The 16,256-nt window shown below is 46.3% G+C and overlaps 1 protein-coding gene and 1 long non-coding RNA gene across 6 annotated transcripts in view; one reads left to right on the top strand and one right to left on the bottom strand.

Moving 5' to 3' along the window:
• zeb2b (zinc finger E-box binding homeobox 2b) overlaps positions 1-13,523 on the bottom strand; it is a 100,505-nt gene extending 86,982 nt beyond the window's left edge. For 2 of the 5 annotated variants that reach the window (XM_080877168.1, XM_080877170.1), the window contains exons 1-3: positions 13,177-13,523; positions 11,613-11,753; positions 2,193-2,321 (exon numbers count right to left, since the gene is read on the bottom strand). In XM_080877168.1, the coding sequence (XP_080733294.1) occupies positions 2,193-2,321; positions 11,613-11,685 (202 nt within the window). In that variant the 5' untranslated portion in view covers positions 11,686-11,753; positions 13,177-13,523. The other 3 variants (XM_080877169.1, XM_080877171.1, XM_080877172.1) reach the window with 3 other exon arrangements.
• On the top strand, positions 13,194-15,810 carry LOC308393418. Its single transcript, XR_013970975.1, has 3 exons — positions 13,194-13,331; positions 13,558-13,804; positions 15,228-15,810. It is a non-coding gene; the product is annotated as an uncharacterized lncRNA (long non-coding RNA).
• Positions 15,811-16,256: the final 446 nt, after the last annotated feature.

The following is a 16,256-nucleotide window of genomic DNA, read 5'->3' as shown; positions in this document are numbered from 1 at the left end:
CAAAAAGCATTTGGTGTTATTTTAAAGATTTATGGGATTCGCAGGAAGTTTGAGATGTATATAAGGAGCATGCCACTACTTCCGTACAACTGCAGGCCCGAGGTTGACAGTTTGATTTGAATACAACTTCCTTTTATGATTTTCGATGAATACCCTGCGTTACACTCCTCTACAAGCAAACCCGCAGTTCTTTCTCCTTTTTGAGGGATCTATCTTAAAGGAAGAAGCTCCTCTTTGAATATTAGTGGTGATTGGCTGGAGGTAAACAGAGCATTAAATCTTGCAAAACTGTGGCAAGGCCAATATGGGGACGGGGGGGTAAGGGGGGGGGGGGGGGGGGGGACGACAATGGCTTGGCCCCGGCATCTCCGAGGCCTTTGTTCTCGGCTTAACAAAACTCTGCCGTCACACCGTTTTACCTCAATGCTGCCCTGTCGCAACAGCCCATCAGCCCATCGGAGGCACATGCAAAGCCGAGGACAGGGAGGCAGGGAATGGGAATGAGAGAAAGGGCGAAAATATGAGGGTTAGGCTAGGGAGGCGGGGGGGGAGATTAAGATAGAAGGTGGGAGAAAAGGAGAAAGTGGCGAGGAAGGAGCAAAGATGACGCAAGTAGATGAAGATAAAGAGGGAGAAGGTGTGATGGGGCGACGCAAGAGTGAAGAAGGAGCGTCAAAAATCCTCAGAGGCCATTAAAGGGGCAAGAAAAAAACAACAAGAAAAGAGAAAAAGAGCACTCACCTCTCTCGCTTAATAAGAATATATAGCAGCTGTGAGGAGGGAGGCGAGGAGGGGTTTGAGCTTCGTGTGACATGGCTGCGACAGAACTGGAGCAAATGCAAAGAGTCGCTAAAAGTTTCATCACTAAATGTCCCACTGCGGGCCACAGCGAGGATCAGGAGGAGGGGAAAACATGTGCACCTGCGTGCCAGTGAGCATGCACAGATGGGTGGCGTATAAATACATGTGTCCAAAAATATGCAAATATGGATGCATGTTTGTGGCCCCTCTTTAAGAAGATGGCCACTACCCCTTTAAAAATATGCAAAATAAAAACTCCTCTGACTTCCTTTTTCTCCCAGCTGGTAATTAATATTCATACTTTCCTTAAAATTTATGTTTTTCACTACGTCGTGGCTCCGAGCCGGTGGGAAAACTGCTCGTGTCAGTGGTTCCAAGCAAGAAGAAATGTGGCAATCTGGCCCAGTAAATATCCAAACTGTTAGCTATATTCTCGCTAATAAGATTTGATTCCGAGCTGACTTATTAGCACTTAACCCCAAAGCTTGACCTCCCGATCACCATCTTGGATGTAGTTCAGGTCTCTCCTTGTGTGCCGTGATTTGCCTGCTTCTTTCCTCCCTCCCTTCCTTCGTTTTCTCCTCCACTGTCAGGTTCTGGCCTGCCAATTTCCACTTGAAGCTTGACTGGGCCTGATTTGATGCAAACTACCTTGGGGTGAGCTAGGGGAGAGAGAGGGCGGCGGTGGTGGCGGTGACAGCAGCGGGGAGGACTTAAACTGATGAACAGTTATGTCAAGTCAATTTTGCACCGTTGGGAAAAGGTAACCTCTCCGTCGGGGAGGAGAAAAAGGTAACAGGAAAAAAGCAGAAAAGGGGGGCAAAAGAAAAAAAGACAAGTGGAGTAAAGGCTGCAAGCTGTGGAGGGGGGGTAGGTAGGGTGGCAGAGGGGCGTGTAATCGCACCGGGGTGCACCCAACCCACCCTTCGCTACCTCACCTCGCCTCCCTCTGCTTAGTGCCGCTAACTGAAACGCTAACTGTCAGCGCGAGTACTAATTGCAGATGTGCCAGTCTGCCATCATAATAAAATCAGAGGCAGGGCGGACATTAAGCATGGCTGGCTCATTTGTGAGACCGCTGAAAAGGTAGCATAAATGAATATTTCATTACCTTAATTACTAAGGAATACTCCTTTCCGCCAGTCGTGGAATGAGTGTTGCTGTAACTAATTATGAAAAGTAATAACATTAGGGATACTGTGATTGCCAGTTTATAAGGCGGCGTCTGCTTGCTGTTGAGGTATAAACCATGTTGGGTAACATACGGCGAGGAGCGGAAGGAAGGAAGGAAGCGAGGGCGAACCCGTACATCTGCAAAAAAAAAAAAGAAGCGGTAGCAAAAAAAAAAGAAAGTGGGGTTTGTGGGGATGAATGGAGCACTGATTATTTACCCCAGGATGCTTGAGATTGCCAAGTGGAGGTTTTAACAGGTATGAAGGAGCTGGTGAGGTTGTGAAACTGGCTCGGTGCGTAAATGACAGCTTTCTGGCAGCGCAGGAAGCCCTTTAGTGTGCCGTTTTCTATAAATACAAACATGGAAATATGAAAGGACACATGCAATACCTGGACCGCCGAGTGCAATTTGACTAATCCTTTACCACGCAGCCCTCGAGTACCTGCATGGCTACAAAGGCCACAAGCTGCACATTTGCATCGCTTCATCATCCCACACGTCTTTGAAGTCGGCTCGATACCTCTGTCCGTTATTCACCTCTGCGGCCTGTGGGCACGCCTCCCCCCCATGCCCGACTGTAATGTATGACCACAGATAAGGTCGTGAGGGGGTGTGTGAGAAAAAAGGCAGAGTACAAGGTCTGCTTTGATGGCCATGCTAATTCCAATACCCCTAAGTAGTAAGAATAACAAAGTGGTGGAGAATTTATCTCAGGAATGCCGGAGCAAGACGGCCAGGCGATAAGGAAGTAGCTTCCCTTGGGTGGGGGAGAAGTAATTAGAGACGGCTGACTGATTAGATGACTGACTGGGATGGATGGAAGTAGAGGTAAGGGGAAATGGACTGGTTGGGCGACACAAAGGTGGGGCGAGGAGCAAAAAGGAGAGTTAGATTCCCCCTGGTTGTTCATGTTTAGAGTTTAGGCACCGATCTAATGACTTGATAGTGCAACACAAGTCTAACCTGAAGGTTTTCCAACCAAAAATGAGAAGGGAAAACACAGAAGAGAAGAGGTGAACCCTTGACTTGATAGCTACCCCCTACGGAATTCGTAAGATTTTTGAAAACCCCAAAGAATAAACCCTCAGCGATGTACAAAAACATCCCCAGGCTATCAAGCGATAAAATGTTGACTCAACCAAAGACCAGGCTGTGTCTTAGACTGAGTCACAAGGCCAAGTATGAACTCGAGTCTTCATATCGGACCAGATCTAAGTTGTCTCCCGCAAGGTTTCTAGGTCAGGAAATACCCTTTCGTCCCAACAATCCAGCGTGAACAGCATGCCATAGCCAAAAGGTCTCATCGGATTTCTCAAGACCTCAAAAGCAAGCAGCAGCTACAACCACACAAACCTTGGGTTTATCACCTCATCATGACTTCTAAAGGTCGATAATAATTCAGCCTCAGAGCTTTTTCCAATCCAAAACCAGAATCGTGCTCTGACTCCTGAAAACCAAAACTGCAACCACAACCACAAAAAGCTCGACCCTGTCAAACCTAAGCCTCCAGCTCCAAAAATCCTTAATTTACCGTCATGTATTTTACACTCAAACCCACGAACTCTTTGCCAGACCACCTTGCCGAAAAACCTTGACCTGCGCTCTTGCCAGAAAAAGCTTTTTTCTGTTGCAGACCCCCCCATCCTGTTCTTCCTGCGTGTCAGAAAGGCTGAGGACAGGCCTGTCGGTGTGATTATCCCCCCTCTACCTGAGGAGGTGTTTGTTTGACATTCGTGTTTGACAGCGACGGGACATGAGGCGTTCAGGGGAGGGGGCTCCCTCTCCAGTCAGAACCCATTAACACGTGGATTCACCTCTCAGAGTCCACTGCCTGCACCACAGATGACATTTAAAAGGGGTGGGGAGGGTGCGCTCCCTGTCCGTGTTCCAGCTCTCCTTCGTGCCAAAAGGTTAAATGAACGTCTGAATAACAAGGAGGTCGGGGCAATTTCTGACCATCTCCCTCTTTGCGCTGCAACCTCCGGTTAAGAAGGTGCTTGATCAACAGCGAGATGAAAGTGAGTGAAATTTGTGCAACCGCAAAATGACCTAATTTTGTCCTAATCTCACTTGGCAATCTGGTGCAATTAAATTGAGATAACACATCTGAATTTACTTCCACGCAAGACGGGATTGGAGCTGGGAGGGGGGGAGACCGGAGCACAAAGAGAAGCGGACAGCAAGTCCTCGTTAGAAGGAAAGAAAAAAGAGGAAAAGGTAACAAGAGGGGCGCACTTAGGTGGCAGAGAAGCGGGACACCTTCTGAATAATAAACTATGGTAAGAAAGCGAGCCCCCTGATCAAATAGCATGTTCTATTATCCAGAATTAAAGGTGGGATGGAAGCACGAAGGCGAGCGCGGAAAAAGGGACCTAGATTTCCAGATGTCACCGTGCCTTAATCTGCCGATCTGTTATTGATTGTTCCACGCGGCCGTGACCTTGCCAGAAGAGCTCTTCCACCCGACAATCAAACATACATCAAAGAGTATGTGTGTGTGTGTTTCCTACTAAATGTGTGTGTGTGTGAGAGAGTGTGTGTACATGTGGCAGCGAGCAGGCGCTTGCAGATCAGCAGCGCCGACATCAGAGCAGAAAAACTGGAGGCTCCTTTCAACACTTGTTTGCACAAAGGTGTCATCTCTGAAGCAGCTGCCGCCAAATAAAAAAAACGGGGAGAGAAGAAGAAGAAATGGGGAAAAAATTATTTTAATAGATTATTTCATGAAGCTGTGCCCTGCTTTACACTTGACAGCAGCAGCGATAAGTCACGCACGCGTGCTAGCACACGAGCTCAAAGCAGCTGTGAGGTGTTTGCTCTTTTGATTAAATCTATATTTGATTCTTTGTTGCTCTATTAAGACTCAATCTTGTTTGTTAAAAGCGCTTCATAATCGGAGCTGACGCCTCGCCTCCCCCCCATTATGATCGATATTTGTGGTGTGTGTGTGGGGGGGGACTCTGAGCCGCAGTAGTCGTGATGAATGTGCAGAGAAACGGGACATTTTAGAAGAGTTGCCGTGCACACAGACGGCGCTGTTAGAAAAAAGGAAGTCAGTGTTTTTTAAGTTGTCTCTCCTTTCTTTCTTTCTTTCTCTTCGTCTTCTTTTTTTTCTGTTTTTTGCCTCTCCTCGCACCCCCCCCCCCCTCCTTCCTGTGTAATTATGAAATCTGAACGTTAGTTTACACCTGCTCAGCAACCTGTCGCCTGTCGCGCCCAGACTCCCTCGCAAATGGGAAAAAAGTCGTGGAAAGAATGTCGAAAAGCATTTTTAAAAAAAGAAAAAACAGAAAAATCACAGGCGTAGAAAATGCAACGACTGAATAAGTGCAAACAGCAGGAACGAGATGGAACGGATGGGCCAAATAAAGACTTTGCATCTTCACTTGAGAAAGACTCAAATGAGGCATGATATTTTTTTTAAGGGAAAAAAATGAGAAAATGCATGTTTTTTCCCTCCCTCCTCCTACCATCTTTCCTACGCGATGCATAAAACATGCCTGGGCTTAGGGTAAAGAGTGTAAATGAAAAGTCCAAATGCATGCAATTATTTGCCGGACCAGTGAAGTTTCAATTTCTGTGTTTGCTTTTTTTTTTTTATGTCCCCCCCAAAAAATGAGAGAGAAAAAACAAGAGGTGGAAGAAAACACGCATGGAGGCATGAAATAAAGTCAGGGAAGCAGGAGAAAGACATCTGAGTGCAACTTTTAGAGCGAGGAGGAGGGGGAGGGTGGAGGGGGAGTTGATAGGAGCTGTCAAATTCAGGGATGGTGGTGGTGGAATAAAAAAAAATAATAAGGAAGGAGGGGACAAGCCGGCTGCCACAAACACCTTGAAGTCTGTCACCTTTGCTCCATCTTTACTGCTGCCGCCGCCTTTACACCACCACAAACTGCCAGAGTCCAAGCAAACCGAGCTCGACCCTTACCGGCGGTTCAGGGAACAGATACAGTAAAAAGTTTTTTTTTTTAAAGAGTTGCTTTTCTTTGGTCTGACGTGTCATTGCAAGTGGGTTTAAAAGCATAAAGGCAAGTCAGAGAGGGGCAGAGTTGGCTCACTATTGGCTGATTCATGCCTCGGTGTTAGTCAGGCAACGGATCCCGGCCACCGCTCTCGCTTTCATCGTTCTTGGCAGTTGCTTCGTGTTTGTGTGAGTGTGCATCAGCCCAAATACATTCTGCATGAAAAAAAATATATATATGTGAGTCGAATTTTTTCAAAATTATGGGAATTTTATTTAACTAAACCCAGAAAACAAGAGAGGAGGAGGCGGCGGCAGGGATGGTCACAGCGCTCTCATGCAAAGCATTAACCCCTCCACCCCTGTTTTCTCCAACGCACGGGTTAATATCGTGGCTGCCTGGTAAGGCATTATCCAGAACCTCTCCGAACAAAAGGCCCCTTTTGCAAACAGACTCGTATTCCTCTCTCTCTCTCACCCCCCCCCCCCCCCAATCCACCACCACCACCAACAAGCCCCAGTGTCCAAAGGTGTTTGCTGAAGTAAATCTGCCTAAATCCTGCGCAGCTTGGGCCAGTAGGGAGGGAGGGAAGGTGTACCGATAATCCTTCTTCTTAACCGAAAAGAAAGAGGAAAGAAAAAAAATAAAGAGAGGAAAGTTGTGGGTGAGGAAGGGATGAAAGGAAAACTGAAATCCAGATCACATGATACCCCCGCCTCTCCATCCATCCAACACTTTACAGCTCTGGCAATCCGACGATAACAGATAAATAATTAAAGACTGCGGCTACTATTTTATTTATTTATTTGAATTCACGTGCAAAGTTGCCGAGAAGTTGGTGCCAAACAGAGGAAGAAGAAGCAGAGGGAAAAAAAGCGCATCGTGCAGACACCTGCTCCCGACTCTTATCTCCTTCTTTGTGCACAATCCAATCGGTCGCAGCCAGGATCTTTTTCTTTTTTTTATACCTCTCTCTTCTTCTCCTCCTTCTTCTTAAGTGTGAGTGGCCACGAATAGTGTGGGCATCTCGTAACACTATCTGTCTGTCAGGAGGGGCCCGGGGACCCTTGCAATGGAGTAAGGGAGGCTATAAAAGGCTTGTAACCAGGGGACAACCAACAAACAACCACAAACACCCTAGTTATTTCTCTCCCACCACCCACCCACCTCTAGTTTTCCCCCCTTTCCTCGTCTCCCTTTTTTCTCTCCTCTCTCTCTCTCTCTCTCGCCCCCCTTTTCATCTCAGGCCCTTTTTTTTCTTCCTGATGCTGAATGCAAATGTGCGAGCCCTGCTGCTGGCGGCGAAAGGGGCTGAATTGTGATTAAGAGGGAGAAGAAGGAGGAGAAGAAGAAGGAGAAGAAGAAGGAGGAGAAGAGGAGCTCCTTTTCTTTGTTCCCCCCCACCCCTCTCTACTCTCCTCTTCCTCCCTCCCTCCTCCTCCCCCCGGGGGGATGTTTACCAGGAGAGACGCGGCGGATCAGATATGAAAGGCATTCAGGTCAGCATTGATGTGAGCGAAAGTGAAATCGTACCTAAGGCATTCCAAAGACCCGCGGTGTCAGGGGGTCCGGGCTCGCCGTGCCTCTGCGAGTGTGTGTTCTCTGGCCGCCAGGCGGAAAAAATATCTCCACACAAGTAGGCAGGGCGGTCGAGGAGGAAGGAGGAAGAAGAGGAGGAAGGAGTTTTTTTGGTTTTTTTAAGAAAAGAAGTGTAAAAAAAATGCCTTTTTTCCCCTGGGGTGTGTGGTGCGTGTGTGTGTGTGTCTGTGAGTGTGTGTGTGTGTGTGTGTGTGTGTGTGTGTGGGGGGGGGGGGGGGGGGGATATAATAATAAAAATTAAAAGAAGGTGGAGGAGGGAATTGATGAAAGTTTGCTGTCCTGCGTTTAGGATGAAGGTGAGATGATCATTAGCTTCTACCTCTCCTCCTTTTTTAAAAATATGTGTGTGTGTGTTGGGGGGGGGGGGGGGGGGGGGGGTACAGCCACAAGCCATGCTATTTGCTTTTATCTGCCTTATCAAAGCATGAAAAAAAAGAGGAAGAAGTCGAAGAAAAAAAACGTGCATGTGCTGCAGCCCGAGCAACATTCCTGATTTAATTCCTGGTGGAAAGCACACGCTAAGAGGAGCAGACATCACACCGCATCTCCGAAATAAATCCCAATCACAGGAATTTTATAAGGAATAAAAAGTCCCTCCTTTTCTATTTTCCTTTGAATATATTTTTGTTTATGTTTTTGCTTTTCCTCCCTCCACAGCAATCTCATTCACAGATATATTTAGCTCCGTGCAGGAGGAATATCGGGCCTCTCGATGCCGAAGCAGTGCAGTGACAGGCAGGAGGCTCGGAGGAGTCGTCCCTGCCTGATGTCATCATTTCACTTAAAGAAAATAACGCACAGCTGAACTCTTTCTCTCTGTCCTTTCTTTCTTTCTTCTCCTGCTCTGTCTGCTGGTGCACAACAATCGCCAGCCCGTATGGGAATGGCAGCAGTGAATGGCGTGCCGTGGACACCCCCAGCCCCCCCCCTTGTTCGCCACTATTGACGGTATAAACATGTAAATGAAACACATTACCGCTGACAATCAATTGTCCGCGAGCGCCCCGTGAAACCTCCTCCTCCTCACCCCCAACCTCTTCCTTCTCTTTTTGCTTAGTCGCCCTCACCCCCCTAAATTTTTGACTGCAGATGCTCCAAACACAACTTTAAAAAAAACAAGCAGAATAGAAGAAGAATAAAAAGATGGTTTCTTCCTCCATTTTACTCATAAATATGTGACAACATTCGCACAACTGAGGAGAAAGAGTCAGCAATAGATAGAGAGCAGGATTCGGACTGCTTCGGATTATGTAATAGGAGTATTTTGGAGGGCGAAGAATCACCGAAAAAGAAAAAAAGAAAAGGAAAAAAGAAAGCAGGATGGGAAAAGCACCTGCAACATCTGCAACATGTGTGTTTCCTCCTTCCTCCTCTCCTCGTGCAGGGAGTCCAAACTGCAAAAACAGAGTCGAGCTTTTCGTGGTTTCTTTTTTGTTTTTGATGCTGGTTGAGTAATAAGAAAATAAGGACAGGTGTGTGTATGTCTGTGTGTGTGTGTGTCCGTGTGTGTGTGTGTGTGTGTGAGTGTGTGTGCTGTCACAGCTGGATGTGACAAGCAACACCTGGCGAAGGCCAAACTCTCAAACGCTTCACGCTGCTGAGATCGAGTTTCACAGCAGGAAGAAGAGACCCTCTCTCTCTCTTCTCCCTCTCTCTGCGGTGGTTCTAACAGTCGTGTGAGAATAAAAAAATGTCATTTCTGCGCTTTTTCATAAAAAATATTTTCCTCGGAAATCTGCAAGAGAGGCGGGTTTTTTTTGGGAGAGGGATAAGTGGCGAACTGCGCTGTTAAATACCACATGACGTGAGAGCGAGCGCAGCAACTCCAACCCTGAAGGCCAACAGTCATCTGGAGGAGAATGTCAAAGAGGGGCTCCAAGAAAGCGCTCCACCGAAGAAGAGGAGGAGGAGGAGGAAGGGGTGTGTGTGTGTGTGTTATTTCTATTTTTAAAAAAATAGTAAAAAAAAAACATAACAAAACAGGTGGCACACAAATTAGAATTAGCGCACCGCCGCCTCAGAGACACCAGCTCTAATTCAACGTATATCGCATTTGTGTACATTCATCTGATTTGCCAGTTACTGCGCCTAACTCGACATCCATCTGCTGGAATATTTAGCATTCCTCCTTCTTCTTCTTCTTCATTTTTAAATCTGTGTTTTGTTTTTAAGTGTGGCAGCCGAGCCGTAAACAAACCGCCATCCCCTCCGAGCGACCCGAGCCCGGGCAGGAAGAGGACAGAGAGGAGAGAGTGGCCAAGCCTCAATAAGCCTCTGAATTCCCAGAGGAGGGGGGTTGGGGGGGTTGGGGGGGGTGAGGGGTTGAGGAGTGAGGAGGAAGAAGGGAATAGTAGGGGGGGGGTGTCATCAGAGAGGGCTTGTTTGACTTTTTTTTTTTAATAAATGTACTTTCTTTTAAAATAAGGAAAGAAGAAGAAGAAGAAGACGGGAATACGCTGCATGCTTTCCCTACAACGGATAAAAATAATCTCCCTGCAGCCGTGCCAGAGCTCCGTCAGGTTTAAGGGTGTGAAAATGATATTTGTGCTCCTATTATTATTATTATTATTTTTATTTCCTTTTTAACCAAAACAGGTGGCCAAGGCTAAAATGCACACACACACACACACACACACACACACACCATCACATCTCTTCCGTCCTTGTTATTCCATCTTGCCGCAGATCCAGAACGTGAGAGATCTCCTGCACTGTTGTGAGGCTCTTTAAGCGTGGAACAAAATGCTTGTCTGCCATCGATTGTGCGGGATCAATAAGTGAAATCTGATCTAGATAAATAACCTGTGGGGGCACAGTTTTCTCTCTCTCTCTGTCTTTCCTTTCTTTTAAAATTAAAAACTGCAAATAAAAACCTGCTGAATCACACACACTTCCACACACACACACACACTCTCTCTCTGAGCCTGTATGGAATAATCAGGAATAACGGGGGCCAGGAAATGTCACTGCAGATTTGCCTCTTGTGGGGAAAAGTGTGGTGCAGTCAAATGGAGGAAGAAAAGCAACAAATCTCCACCTCCAGCGCTCCCCAGTCCAGACCCAATTAATGTCCAGCATTTATCGGACATGTCACCCTATTTATACAAGCCTCTCGTGCTGCCTTCACTTACTGATAGGAAAATAAAGTTGTTGTTGTTGTTGTTGTTGTTTTAATCGTTTAAAAAAAATTCAAAAAAGGAAAAAAGTGAACCAGAGAAGCCAAGTGCCACCTCCTGTGAGATATGTCCCGGAAAAGCAGCGACAGTGAGGCGTTCAAAGACTTCGAAAAATACTAATGAAAAAGAAAGAATATAAAGGCCCATTAGCGTGGATTTATTATAGAAATAGAGGGGGAAAGTGTGTGTGTGTTTTTGTGTGTGGTGGTCACGGAGTGCCAGCGCGTGGATTAAAAACTCAAAGTCACAAGACTGGACTTTTTTTCCTCCACAGCCAGTGACCGCTACACTCAGGCAGACACTCAGTCCTCCCCCATGGCCGATTTTTCTTGTCTTTTCTCTTTTTTTCCCCAAAGAGAAAGCAGCCGGCAACCGCCAAACTTTCCAACATCCACAAGTTTATTCTCACTATTTAACATTTTTGGACTTTTCTTTTGTTTTGTTTTTTTCAACACAAGCCTCCTGACAATCTTCACCCCCTCCACCCTCCCCCTCGCTTCACCACAATTAAAAGCCGCTATTATTTCAAATTATAAATAACTAAAAAAAAATAAAATAAAATAAAAAAAGGACAGAGAAACTGAATCCTAGGACGCATTTACGCACACTTTCTCTCCCGGGGTAACGCTCTCTTTACATCCACGCGTAAAGACTAAATAAAGTAAATAGTCATAATAATTTATTTTTTAAGCCCGAATGAACGCGGACTCTCTCTCTCTCTCTCTCACACACACACACACACACACCCCTGAACCGCAGCGAGAAGCCTTGAAAGCGGGCTTACATCCAAAGATACCACCACCTCTACACTACACACACACACACACACACAACCACCACCATCACTAACACCACAACAACAACAGCAGCAGCTTTGCGTCCCGTCATCTTTTCTCTTACCGTTTTTCCGTCTCGGGTTGGCTTGTTTTCGCCTCTTACACCTGGGGCCATCCGCCATGATCTCCTGCTTCATTGATAAGTGTGTGTGTGGGATCAGATGGCAGCTCGCATGGACTCGATTCCTTGATTTCAGCTTGAGATCTGAAAACACACACAGACACACACACCAGCACCAACAATGTGAGTTGGGGTGAAGGGAAGGAGGAGGTAGTGGTGGTGGTGGTGAAGTAGTAGAAGGAGGAGGAGGAGGGGTGTGAGAGTGATCCACATCCACTTGCGCCCCGGACGAGAAGCTGAAAATGCGTGTTGGATCGGAGGGACAGATCGTTTCAAAGAGAGAGAGGAGGAAAGAAAAAATGGGAGAAATAGGGGAAAGGAAGGAGAGGAGAGGAGCGGTGAGGTGGAGGGTGGGGGGGAGATCCGTGTCCGTCTAATTTAGATTTTCAGCTGATCGGCTCAGAGATCAGGGCTGAGGACGAGAAGCGGAATTCTTCTTATTTAAAATCAGGAAAGTTTCACAGCCCGCTCTCTACCTCCTCCTCTCCGTTGTAAGCAAAATATTTAAAAAAAAATCCACTTCTTTTAATTAAACTTCAAAACAATCATTTTCTAGTTTTTTGCGCTTTTTTAGGGAGAACAAACTCACATTTCAGTCACTCTGTTCTTTTAAAAACGGAGGGCTTTCCCTGGGATTTAAAAGTCACGCAACACCCGATAAACACTTGAGCAAAAATTGCTCTTTCAGGTTTAATAAAGTGAATCCAAACTCTGCTAATAAATAACAGATGGACGGGGGGGGGGGGGGGGGGGGGGGGGGGAAGAGAGAGATAATTGTTCAAATGTGCCAAAAGAAGAAGAAGAAGAAAGAGGAGAGAGGAAAGAAAGCTTTAAGGCACAAATGGCGCATAAACATAAAAGTAGAAGAAGCGATTAGAGCCAAATTGCGCGTTTCGCCTGCGAATCTATCAGCGCAAATCGCCGTTACTGGGAAAAGTGGGTATTGGAGTGGAGAGCTGAGTGAGCGAGCGAGTGGGAGAAATGGTTCAAATAAGATCCAGAACGAGAGGAAATAAATAAATGAATAAAAAAAACAAAGACACCCGTACGGAATCGCCTTTTTTTTCTCCGGGTCTCCGGGGCTGTGCGGCGACAGACGCCCGACAAAAAGCAGCTTCTCCCCGACTGTCACAACCCCGCAGGACGCCTCTACAGGACACCGCGGAGGGAGACGGCGAGCAGAGCGCAGGGAGGCGTGTGTCTGCGTGTGTGTGTGGGAAAAATGTAAAAAGCGGATGGATTTTTTTTCCTTTAAAGAAAATAAAATAAATAATTTTTTTAAACCCAAGCGCACCTTTCTCCACCTGCGCAGGTAAGTCGAAGTTTCGGAGCTCCCAAACTCTGGCGCGAGCGCGTGGAAGTTGTAATATCCGACACAATTTGTCCGCGAGACAGCGAGCGACAGCGCGAGAGCGACAGAGAGAGAGAGAAAGAGAGAGAGCGCGAGAGAGGAGGAATATAAAAGAAAAAAAGAGTGGAAATGATAGAAAAGTAAGGATGCACATACCTGCTCGGCTCTGTTTTTTCTCTTTTGGGTTTTTCTTTTTGTTGTTTTGTTCTTTTTTTTTTTTTTTGCTTTTTTTTTTAAAGGAGGGTCCAGAGGCTTCTTTTTGCGGGGAAGAGGAGCTGCGAGGACGGGCTGATAGCGGGAGCTTGGCGGCGGTGAGCGGGTCCTGTTCCACCGGTGTTGATAAAGCCTTAGAAATAAAAGCCTTAGAAATAGTTGGGAGGAGGGAGGGACCGCTATTCCTGCTAGGGCAGGTTTACAACTGATGTCTTACACCCACTCCAGGAAACAAACCTGGGTAGGGACTGACGTGTTACGCCTCTTCTAATGACATTTTTTTTTCCCTTTCCACCTCCTTTTCTTTGCCGTGCAAACACACAGAGAGAGGAGAAGCCCCCTGAAACGCACGCCACCTATCTTCACGGGAGGGGATAATTGAGGAGAGCCAAACGTGAGCATCTTTCTGGGCTCAAGTTCCCCCCCCCCCTCTCTCTCTCTCTCTCTCTACCCTCCCTCCCTCTCTCTCTTCTTCTTCGTCTTCTTTTTTTCCCTTTTTTCTTCTTCTTATTTTTTTGGAGCGTGAAACCAACTATGTCGGGCTTCGACACGGAGTAAGAACCAGGCGACAGTGAGTGTACTTCTTTTTTTAACCCCTGTCTTCTGAGTGTTTGTGTTGCAGAGAGAAGATAGGTGGAGGAGGTGAGGTGGTGGTGGTTGGGGGAGGGGGGGCAAAAGGAAAAAAAACTCATAAGGATGATTCATTTTTATATGTGTTCGCTCGTGGAAATGTGTGCCTGTTGTTAGGAGTAATGTGGTTTAAGTCGCAGAAACAGGAGAGGGATGCTGGAGCTGGGGGGGGGGCAGTTACATGTGTTCTGTATTTAATTATTATTATTATTATTATTTTGTAATTGGCTGCAAAAGATTGGCGGATGTTCGGTTTTTATTTACGCTGTAAATATGTAAATTTGGTGAAAACGCAGCTTTTCCTCAATTTTATTAGTTTTTGGGTTCTGAAAAAATGTTTTCGTTTTTTAGTTAAAAATGTTAGAAATGATCATTTTCTTGTTTTCGGCTCGTCTTAATTCTTTTATTTTTTTCCCCCTCATATTTATTTTTTGATCCTTTTGGAACAAGTTTTATTCTTTTTTTTGCGGTTCGTTTCTGGAGGTGTGTTTAAATCAATGCACCTGCGCGCAAACTCGGCGCATTATCCAACTTAAAAAACTGAAAATAAAACACGAAAAAAAATAGTCCCATGTTTGCCGGTTTGCAGGAGTCCTCGCCGTTTGTTCCCCCCGATGCTTGCCGCGCAGCCTCGGCGCGTGTGTGAAGGCAGGGGGGGAAATCAATACATTTTTTTCTGTTTGTTTGTTTTTATTTAAAAAAAAAATAAAAAAAAGACCCCAACTGGAATAAAGTGAGTGTGATGTCACACCGCCACAGCCGCACGAGCCCGCGCAGGAATATCAGAGGAATATTCCGGGATGGTTCGAGTGATTTTTCCCTCTCTGTCTGTGTGTGTGTTTCTGGACGCCACTTAACAGGATGAATCCCGCATTTATTACAGAAGTCAACCATCTCTGCACCACTCACAGAGAGAGAGAGAGAGAGAAAGAGAGAGAGAGAGAGAGAGGGAGAGAGGGAGGAAGCTCCACCTTTGCAGTGCTCTGATTGGTTATGTAAATAAAGCATTATTTTGCGTCCTGTCCTCCCTGCAGTTCGCCACTGTATGGCTAATTAAATCATCAATCAAGGGGCTGAACTGGATGATTTACCCCCACCTCACCTCAACCTCCCCATCACCTCCACCACCTCCACCCCATGCCCCCCCCCAACACTCACACCAAAAAAACAAAACAAAAACATCAGAGGTTGCAAAAGAAACTTTTGCATAGAAACCCCTCCTCTGTGTTATTGTTATTATTATTATTGTTGTTGTTGTCTGCAAGGAGAGGAAGTGTCCTCTCTCTCTCATTATTTTTGTTTTTCTGTATTTTTTTAATCACTTCCATCGTTTCTTCTCGTCTCCTTCCTTAAACCCTGATGAGGATGATGTCGTAGGAGGAAGACAAGGAACCTGAGCATGACGAGGACCAGCGAAGCTGCTTCGCCCCCCGTTGCTGTTGCTGCTCGGGGTCCAGAGTGGTTCTGGTTCCGGGTGAATTGTTGTCACGTGTAATTTGCTACCACGGTGTAAACCAAGCAGTCACGCCATAATCCCCCCACCCCACCCCCTTTTTCCTCCTCTTTCACTCTCTCTCTTACACACACACACACACACTTGAACCGCAGCTCCAACTCTGCCCCCACTGAGTGGCACCTCTCCCACACCCCCACCCCTCCATCGTCCGTGGGGCCACCACATATTCACCGTGAAAACGGATTACAGTCGGTGTGTGACCTATAGGGGGACCTTGTGCTTAATGAATATATTGGTTTCAATGAAGGGAGGGGAGGGGAAGGGGGGGGGGTACCCGAAACAACACATGCATGATTCATCATTTTGTGTGTGTGCGCATTACCTGCAGAATAAAAAGTGTGAGATAACTGTGCAGGTTTGAAGTGAAAATGATCAAAACGTGTGTTTTTTATGGCTTTTTTTCTTTTCTGGAAATAAAAACAAGAACATTTCGCAGCACATTACCCGCTGTTGCTTTTTCTTTTGGCTTTCTTTCTTTCTTTTTTCTGTTGTTCCTCCTTCCTGAAGTTGAATTGTTGCCCCAGAAAAATCAATAAGTGGGAAATTCACTTGGGTTTTAATGGTTTTTAATGTCCGACGCCTAAATTGGAGCTCTGCAGTTCTGCAGCTGCCCGCCTCAGGCGTGACTGCTGATTACCGAGATTATAATCCTAATTTTCTCTCCCAGCCTCAGTGTGTGTGTGTGTGGGAGAGAGAGAGAAGGCCCACTTTTAGTTTTTTTCGACGGTGTAAACACACAAAGACAGCAGTGCAGAGGCTTCTGCAGGAACGTCTCGCAGTATTTGGAGGATCTGTCGGTCTAATTACGGCTTCTGTTTGTGCGACTGCTGAGCAGTCGGGTTACGCTCGCTGTCAGCTGCTGTTACAAAAAAAAGAG

This window comes from Rhamphochromis sp. 'chilingali' (genome assembly GCF_963969265.1).
Source record: "Rhamphochromis sp. 'chilingali' genome assembly, chromosome: 3".
NCBI lineage: Eukaryota > Metazoa > Chordata > Actinopteri > Cichliformes > Cichlidae > Rhamphochromis > Rhamphochromis sp. 'chilingali'.
The sequence above is the reverse complement of the archived record's forward strand: the minus strand, read 5'-3'. Positions and strand labels throughout refer to the sequence as shown.